This window comes from Alligator mississippiensis, chromosome 1 (assembly GCF_030867095.1).
Source record: "Alligator mississippiensis isolate rAllMis1 chromosome 1, rAllMis1, whole genome shotgun sequence".
NCBI classification, from domain to species: Eukaryota; Metazoa; Chordata; order Crocodylia; family Alligatoridae; genus Alligator; species Alligator mississippiensis.
The window spans coordinates 234,584,071-234,593,519 of NC_081824.1; the positions used below are offsets into that span (position 1 = coordinate 234,584,071).

Genomic DNA, 9,449 nt, shown 5'->3' on the forward strand with positions numbered 1-9,449 from the left:
GAGATGGACCGGCAGGACCCCGGCTCCTACTCGTGATCAAATTGGCTGGCCACTAAGTTGATCCAAGCACCGATAAGACTGGTAATGCATATTAGCACAGAACAGAAATTGGGGTATGAATGTGGGGTGTGTGTGCTTAATCAATAAATGCAGCATCTTGCCTTATCCTCCCTCGTAAGGTCTCACTCATGATTTGAGCAATTGGCAATTTGTGTAACACCCTGAGGTCAAGCTTTTGATAGCCAGTATGAATCCATGTGGCATTTCAGGTTGCATGGGAGTCAGTCCAGCACCTTTCCAAATCACAACATACCTGGAAGCTACTCTAAATAACTGGGAGAAAATGTTGCACACAAAGCTCAGGCTGGAGCTGGAGAAGGTCCTTCCCTGTACCTTGAATACATGCTGTAAACCTAGTAGCAGGTAGGTGACTGCTAGTTGTGTAGTTCAGATCCCCCCCCCACCCCCTCCCAATGCAACACTCCAAACCAGAATTTACCCGCTACCTTGCTCTCTGTCCCCTAATGTAACTAAAAGTAGAATTAACAGATGATGTGCCTTGACCCACTGCTAATGATTTAGTGCAGCAGAACTCGAGCTGTACTTTCCTTAACACATCAGTATTGCCCATCCCAAGCATTCAAAATCAAATAAATGACATGAGACTAGTTTAAAAACCAAGTATTCTTTTAAACCCAGACATTTGGCATTCTTTTCCTTTATCTTCTGCTCCTTGAAGGCAGGTACCTTTACAAGCATTTCTCCACAACCAGGCATGCTAGAAATATCCTTTTAAATGATTCTCATGTAGTCACTTGACTCCAGAACTTTAAGACCAAATATGATTAAAACTGCATCTTCCTAAATGGTCTTGTGAATAAAGTACCTGAAGCAGATTGCAAACCAAAAAGAGAGAATCTGGCAGACAAACTACCTTTTACCTGGTCCATGGTTTTTCCAGTCTCCTGTTGAAGCATATGAGGGTTTAGCTGCTGCCTGCAATGGAAGCAGGAAATGGCTTATAAATCCTTGGCGACCCTGTCTTCTTTAACTATCAGTATTGGGTCCTGTTCTCAGGGTCAGAGTCATAGTGGAAGGCACCTTATAGCAAAATGGGTGAATGGGTGGGGGAAGCAGTATTGTCAACCTCCCCCCCTGAGCTCCATGTCAAAAATCATGAGACAAAACTCTTAGAAATCAAGAGATTTTGAATATAAACCGTGAGATGCTATTTTTTCCCGGGGCAAAGGTAGCAGGGTACAGAGCCCTAGCCCACAGTGGGCAGCCCACCTCTTCCCCGTGCACAAATCCAGGAGGCACATGTTCCCCATGCCTCCTCTGGCCCCAGGGTCTCATTTACCCCAGCCCCTGCCCCACTCCCTCCCTCATCATGAGGGCCTCAATCTGCACCCCCCTCTCACCCCTTCCCTACCCCTTCCCCTCCACAGACTTACTAGCTTGACGTTCTCTACACATACCAGAAGAAAAAATCCCGAGATTTGATCTCTCTATCAGGAGATCATGAGTCAGAGTTAATTTGACATGGAAATCAGGAATTTCATGATTTTTTCATGAGAGTTGGCATTACTGGGGAAGGGGAGTCTACATGGGCACACAGACAACCATGTCAGCCATGCTCCTTCATTCCACTTCAGCTCATGAAGCCACGGCCATGCACTGTGCAGTATTCCACGGAGACAGGCCTGGCAAGCACTGCTCCTCTGCCCTGTTGGTAAGCCATTCAGGTCTGACTTCCCTTTAAGAGCCCTGCCATTCAAGGGGCTCATGCTGCATCTACGCACAGGCTAAGCTTTTCTCTAGGGAGGAGCCAGCTGGGGAGAATAAGGAAGCTGACACCTCTACAGTAGCTGGAGGAAGCAATTTTCTCACCACACCCTTCATGGAGCCATTATAGCTCACTGCAAGTCTCCCTCCAGGCCTAGTCCTGGCTTCTCTGCTCCCATGTGCCTTACTCTGGGCTTTTCTGTGCCCTCTTCATGACAGCTATGCTCAGAAATCCATGTCTGCACTTCAACTTTTCCTCTCAACTGTGTCAGATGCTGTAAGCAAATGCTGCCTGGGAAAGAGATTCCCAAAGGGGAGGAGGGCCCTCCCCTCTGTGGCAGGCTGTGGAGGAGAAGCCCTGATGGAAAGGGGGTGCCTGGGTTGAGGCCTGGCCAGGTGTGTAATTTAAGCAGGGTTAAAGGGTTTTCATAGATTGTATGGGGCTGGAAGGGACCTTGCAGATTCACAGATTCATAGACTGTAAAGCTGGAAGGGACCACAATGGATCATCGTGTCCGACCTCCTGCCCCTGGCAGGAAAGAGGACTGAGGTCAGATGACCACAGCCACGTGACTATCTAGCCTCTTCTTGAAGACCTCCAAGCTAGGTGATAGCACCACCTCTCTTGGTAGCCCATTCCAGATCCTGGCCACCCTTACTGTGAAAAATGTCTTCCTAATATCTAACCTAAATCCACTCTCAACTAGTTTACACCCATTATTCCTAGTCACTCCCTGGTGTGCCTTAGTAAACAGCGCTTCCCCTATTCCCCGTTGACCTCCCCTAATAAATGTATAGGCGGCCACAAGATCTCCCCTCAGCTGTCTCTTGTGAAGGCTGAAGAGATTCAGCTCTCTCAACCTCCCCCTGTAGGGTCTATCACTAATCATGTGAGTGGCCCTCCTCTGGACCCTCTTGAGATTCCCCGTGTCCCTCTTGAAGTGTGGCACCCAAAACTGGACACAGTACTCCAACTGCGTCCTGACCAGTGCTGCATAGAGGGGGAGCATCACCTCTGTTCCTGCTAATGCACCTGCTAATGCACCTGCTAATGCATGGCAAGGTGTGATTGGCCTTGTTGATGGCCTCGTTACACTGCCGGCTCATGTTCATCTTGGAGTCAATTATGTCTCCAAGATCCCTCTCTGCCTCCGAGCTGCTGAGAAGGACACTCCCCAACCTATAGGTGTTCTGGGGATTCCACCTTCCCAGGTGGAGTACTTTACATTTATCTTTAGTAAATTGCATCCTATTTCTCTCTGCCCATTGGTCCAACCTGTCCAGGCCGGCCTGAATCTGCTCCCTGCCCTCTGGTGTACTAACCTTGCCCCATAACTTGGTATCATCAGCGAACTTGGAGAGGGTGCTCTCCACACCCTCATCCAAATCGCTGATGAAGATATTAAATAATATCGGGCCAAGGACCAAACCCTGCGGGACCCCACTGCCCACCTCCCTCCAGGCTGAGAAGGAACCATCCACCACCACTCTCTGGGTGCGGTCCCTAAGCCAGTTGGCCACCCACCTGACCGTGTAGGCATCCACTCCACAGTCTGCTAGCTTCCCAATGAGGATAGGGTGCGAAACTGTGTCAAAGGCCTTCTTAAAGTCCAGGAAGATGACTTCAGCCTTGGCTCCCTCATCCAGGCAGTGTGTGACCTGGTCATAGAAGGCTACAAGGTTTGTCAGGCAGGATCTACCTGTGACAAACCCGTGCTGGTTTCCCCTCAGCATCGTTTCCCCTGCTGGGCCTGCACAAATGTGTTCTTTGATTATTTTCTCTAGCATTTTCCCAGGAATAGAGGTAAGACTGACTGGTCTAAAGTTACCCAGCTCATCCCTTCTCCCTTTCTTGAAAATGGGCACCACATTGGCCCTTCTCTAGTCCTCAGGGACCTGGCTGGAGCACCACAAGTGCTCGAACAGCTGTGCCAGCGGCTCAGCTATGACACTGGACAATTCTTTCAGCAGCCGTGGATGGAGGTCATCCGGGCCTGCTGACTTGTACCCATCCAGCTCCTCCAGGAGCGCCTTAACTATTTCAGAATTAACCGTAAGCAGACTGGTGCCATGTGGACATCCGTCAATGATTGAGGTGGGGGAATTGGCTTGGTCGGTACATAGAAATACTGAAGCGAAGAACTCATTCAAGAGCTCTGTTTTTTTCCCCGCGTCAACCACCAACTGTCCTGATTTGTCCTGCAGGGGCCCTATGTTGCTCTGAGCTTTCCTTTTGACCACTATATACCTGAAGAAGGACTTTTTATTGTCCTTGATTGTTGAAGCCAGCCTGAGCTCAAGCCCTGCCTTGGCCTGTCTAACTAATTCCCTGCAATAGCGTGCCAGGGAGTTATATTCCTCCTTGGAGGCTGCTCCCTGCTTCCATTGCCTATACATCTCTTTCTTTGCCCCCAGATTCTCCTGGAATTCCCTGTTCGGCCAAGGGGGCTTTTTTGCCCCCTTACCTCCCTTCCAACATAATGGGATTGATTCCTTTTGAGCCCCAAGGATCACTCCCTTGAGATACCTCCAACCCTCCTGGACCCCCATTTGCTCTATGTTCTTGAGTTGCATCCCCTCACTAATTAGCCTTCTAAGCTTGCTAAAGTTGGCCCTTCTGAAGTCCAACACCTTAGCCCCACTAGTTACTTTACCCACCCTTTGCTGAATAGTGAACTCGACCAAGTGATGGTCACTATCTCCCAGGCTACCATGAACTCGCATGTTCCCCACGAGATCATCCCCTATTGCTAAGACCAGGTCAAGCAAGGCACTACCCCTGGTGAGACTAGACACCACCTGGGTTAGGTGGAGGTCCTGCACACAGTGTAAGAACCTCCATGAGCGGCTTGTTTTGGCTGTCTGCTCCTCCCAGCAGATATCTGGGTAGTTTAGATCTCCCATGACCACCACCTCCCTCGCTTGTGTGGCGTCTGCTAGCTGCCCGGAGAATACATCGTCTAGCTCTTGATCCTGATGAGGAGGCCTGTAGTAGTCCCTCACAACCAAGTCCTTTTCACCTGGTCCCCCCTGGATCCTGACCCACAATGCCTTGGTGTTCCCCTCCTCCACCCCTGCCTTGATGGTGGACGACATATATTGCTCCTTAACATAGAGTGCTACCCCCACCACCTTTTTTCCCCACGCTGTCATGCCTATACAACCTATACCCCTGACTAGGTCGTACTGGGTGCTAGCAAGCAAGAGTGTGAGCTCCTCTTGCTTGTTCCCCATACTCCTGGCGTTTGTATAAAGACATTTTAGTCCCCCAAAGGGGGCTCTTGGTGCCCCTGTGCCTTGATGGCATGTGTTCCCTTTATTACTTACCTGGTGTGGTCTGGTGCCTTGTTTATGGCTTACCGACCCCTTAATACTTACCTGGTGCGATCTGGCATCTTGTTTGTGGTTTACCAACCCTGGGCTCTCTTTGACCACCGGTTCCCCGACCCCCGTCGAGTCTAGTTTAAAGCTCTTTGGAGAAGATCAGCCAACCTGTGAGTGAACAGATACTTACCTCTGGGAGAGAGATGAAGATTGTCATCTCCCAGGAAGCCTCCTCCCTGGAAGTGCTGGTCATGGCTGTAGAATCCAAAGCTCTCCTGAAGACACCAACTCTGGAGCCGCCGGTTGACTTCCTTGATGTGGGCACCCTGGCGTCTCTGGCTGCTGCCAACCGGAAGGATGGAAGAGAATACAACCTGTGCTCCAGTCTTCTTGAGGCTGTCTCCCAGTTCATGGAAGTCTTTCATGATATGGTCAGGGCTCATCCTAGCCACATTGTTGGTTCCCACATGGACGAGGACCATGGGGTAGTAGTCAGAGGGCTTGATGAGAGCAGGAATCGCCTCAGTGATGTCCCTGATCTTAGCTCCAGCCATGCAGGAGACTTCTCTTACCATAGGATCCAGTCGACAGATCGGCCCCTCTTTGCCTCTCAGGATCGAGTTGCCCACCACAATCACTTGGCGTTTCTTCTTCTGCCTGGGCAGTGATCCCCCAGCCTGCCTGGTAGGGGCTACAGGGATCACCTCCTCTGCAAGAAAATGCTCCTCCTCTGTCTCCTTCACGGTTGTCAGGGCCCCATATCTGTGCCCCACACGCAATGGGGAAGCAGACACCAGGCCCTGCCGCCTGGATCCAGAGGTGACTGTCCTCCACTCCCCTGCTGCAGACTCCTTGCGTGGAGTTTCACTCGTGGGCATCTGGAGCTGTAAGGAATGGAAATACCCGTCAATCACAGCCTCATCATCCCTGATCCCCCTTAGCCTGCTCACTGCCCCCTGGAGTTCCCTCACTTGCTCCTCCAAGCCCCTAAGGTGGACACATGAGGGACAGGTGAGGGGGCTCCCTACCTCCCCTGATGGCAGGGTCACTGCCAGGCCAACCCTGCAGGCAGGGGGCAGGGCTCCATCTGAGTGGACACCTCAGAGGAACCACGGGTGGGCAGCGCCATCTGAGCTGCAGCTGCAACCCGTGCTCTTACCTTAGCTGCTATTATCTTAGCTGCTGAGCTTCGAGTCATCATCGCTCTCTTGTTAGATGCTCCTTCTGGTCGCTTACTCTTTGTGTGCCTGCCTCGCGCGAACGCCTGCGCAAACGCAGGTGCATCCTTACAGAGAGTGCCTGTTTGCGCGCTCTGTTCGTGCGAGCGGCTTGGGAGCGTGGCTCCCTGCTGGTTTGCTTAAGAGGGCTCTGGGGGGCTCCCCCTTCGAACCCTCTGCAGCTGTGCCGGCCCTCCGCCCCACTTACCTGAAGGGTCTTCCGCTGCCTCTGGCTCCTCCTCCGCTAAGGTGAGTCCAGGGGGCACACGTGCGCTGAGACTTTCCTTTAAACTTCCTTTATTCCCATTGCCTTCATCAGGGGTTTACATGAGTCTCTGAAGCCCTGATTCAGTGTTCAAATTTAGAAAAGCACATAATCAAAATGCTTAAATTTAAGCCATGCATGTGTGTCACCAAAATCAAAAGTAAGCACTTGTTTCACTGTGTCTGAATTGGGGCTGTAGGGATCAAAAACTAACACAATTTTTTTCTAGAACATCTCTCCATGAGGAGCTTGCTAGCTTGAATTTAATGCTGCTTCAGTGCTTGGTTATGCAGAGAGATTTCAAACGGTTTGGCTTCTGGTTTATGTTTCCCTGAGGCCCTGGAAAAACACAAAAATCCTAGAAGAACTGATCATAACGTTTTATATTTCTTCATGAAAAACAGATAAAAACACTTCACATAATATTAGTGTAGGGATTACAATCACCAGAGCTGCCATTGTCTGCAAAGCTAAACACCACAAATTCATTACGCTGACAGGCCATTTACTGTCGCAGAGATTCATTTATCTTAAAACTATCTTCTTCATCTGCAGGAACAATCTTCCTGTTACATTTACATCTCCTGGATAAGCTCTGGGTTCACAAGGAACCGAAGCCCCTGGGTTAGGCAGAACAAAGAGAAAATTAAAGCCCTCTGATGAGGTCAGGCCAGGGGCAGATCTGGGGTGTTGGTGTTGTGGTCACATATCCCTTCCACCACTGCTGCCACTGTCCCCACTGATCTGGGTGCAGAAGTCCCAGAGCCGCTTCTGCCCTGATTCAGGCGCAGACTGCAGTTGTGTGCTGTGCCAGGCAGGGAACAGTAGCAGCAGAGCACAGGTTTCTCCGTCTAGTACCTGCTTCCTGCCCACCCCGCCCCTGCAGGTATCCCCCACCAGATGGGAACAGGTGCTGGAAGAAGGAACCTGCATGTCACCACCACTGTCCCTGGCAGATGTAGGCATGAGGGAAGCCCTAGAGCCACTCCTAATTTGCTTCTGTCCTGCACTGCCTGATTGACAGGCAAATTACAATTCAAAATGCCCCTACAAAGGCAACTCCAGGCCTCTCCCTTTTGTGTGGGAGCTCCTTGCCCTGGTCTAGGTTTATCATCTGCTGTTGTGTGTCCTCTCCTTTTTCCCCCTATTTGCTCAGTGCTTCCCCACAGCAGTGGCTAGGGTCTTGTAGTACTATCACGGGGCCCTGAGTCCAGGAGCTATCATCCAGTTCCATTCCTGAGACAGCTACTTTACCTCCTGTTGGGGAGATCAAGTACAACCCAAATTTCCAAGCTACAAACAAGACGCTGTGCTACAATAATGGCATTTACTGGGATAAAGGCCACCCAGCTAGAGGTGCTCTACCTTCCTGGCCCAAAGGATGAAGCAGTCCCTCTGTCCCCAATCCAGCCCACCCAGCCCAGAGCACCCCCAAAGATACTCAGCACTTCCCTTCCCAGTCTGCCTAGCGTCTGTACCCCAAAGCTGCTCTGCTCATCTCCCTCTCCAATCTCTTGACATGGTTCCTCTGTTTTCCCTACACCTCATACTTCAGCTTCATCTGCAACTCTTCCAGCTGAAGCTTCTTGTCTCTCAGTATCAGTCTCTGCTGCTTCAGTACAATATCAGGATGGTGATGAAGCCTGGCTTCTACTCCAGGTGCTGCACTCACCAATAGCACTGCCCTCCCGTGCTGAGAAGTCAGGCTGTTTTCTTGGTATTGGTCCTGTAACCAATACCAGGGTCCTGACCCTGATCATTCTGTACCAGCAGTCTGATTAGTTGGGCCTTCTTTGTCCTTCCAAAGATTAAACTTCTTCCCTGGTACAGTTCTGCAAGTCTCCCCTTAGAGGGGTATTTCTGTGCTGAATCTTTGACTAGGAGTGTCTCTAGCTACAATGGCTCTTCTAAAGCACCACTGGGATTGCATTCTGGGATCCCATGTCTGCCAACACCTGAACTATCAACACGTTATTCAAGTCCTATTGATGCTGAAGATTCCGCTTGTCTTGTCCTGCAATTAAGCAAACCAGGGACCCTATTAACCCTTCTTTCTCTGTGTTAAGTAAATTGAGGCATGCAACATTATAACAACATGAACACACTTACCACAGAAATATTACAATAAACCCCACTGTCACCAAGGAAATAATGTGATGGTTCCATGACTCGCAGGCTTTGCATTGAGCAAGGATGTCTTTCTGGACAATAAGATCTACCTTAACTTGTTTTGCGGAGGATGGCATATATATCTAATATATAAATATCTGAAGCACAAATTACTACCTAGGTTTAAGATTCAATCACTGCCAGTGTTGTGCAGGTCAGCCTAGAAGGCATGATGATCCCTTGTGGCTTTCACATCTGTGGGTGTACATATAATAACCTTATTCATCAGCCAGAGGAGAACAGAAAGTCCAAACAAGATAGGTCTTGAGGTGGTCATTTTAAATGGGATTTGGTGACTTTTGCAGTGAGTTTGGCTAAACCACACTGAAATCCACAGTAGAGAATAGTACAACCAATATAAGCCTCTTTACTCCACTACATTTGTTAAAAGTAGTTATCCAGGTACCTGATATTCTCAGCTGTGGAAATCCAGCCTGTCCTTTTTTATGGCCATTCCTACACTGTGTCTTTCTATTAGAAAATCATTTCCACACATCCTCTTTCAACCATAAATTGTCTGAAGAGGACATTTTGTTGAAAGCTTATGGGCAGAAATTATCAGGAAAGTGCAGGATAGTTTTATGTGTTGCTTTCTGATACAGATTTAGAGATATTTAGACTTCCAGTGAGGACCAGATGAATCAATACAACTATGAGATGGCACAGCATCGTACTAGAGACCACTACAA

At 49.6% G+C, this 9,449-nt stretch overlaps 1 protein-coding gene across 1 annotated transcript; it reads right to left on the reverse strand.

The window, feature by feature from the left end:
• Window positions 1–498: 498 nt before the first annotated feature.
• On the reverse strand, window positions 499–8,052 carry LOC132247667 (uncharacterized). The gene is made up of 3 exons (XM_059720274.1): window positions 6,535–8,052; window positions 5,300–5,993; window positions 499–996 (listed from the first exon to the last, which is right to left on the reverse strand). The coding sequence occupies exons 2-3, from the start codon at window positions 5,985–5,987 to the stop codon at window positions 986–988; spliced, it is 699 nt and encodes a 232-aa protein (XP_059576257.1). The 5' UTR covers window positions 5,988–5,993; window positions 6,535–8,052; the 3' UTR covers window positions 499–985.
• Between the last annotated feature and the right edge of the window lie 1,397 nt (window positions 8,053–9,449).

Coding starts and splice junctions, on each gene's coding strand:
- LOC132247667 (XM_059720274.1), bottom strand. CDS start 5,987: ATGCCCACGAGTGAAACTCCACGCAAGGAGTCTGCAGCAGGGGAGTGG.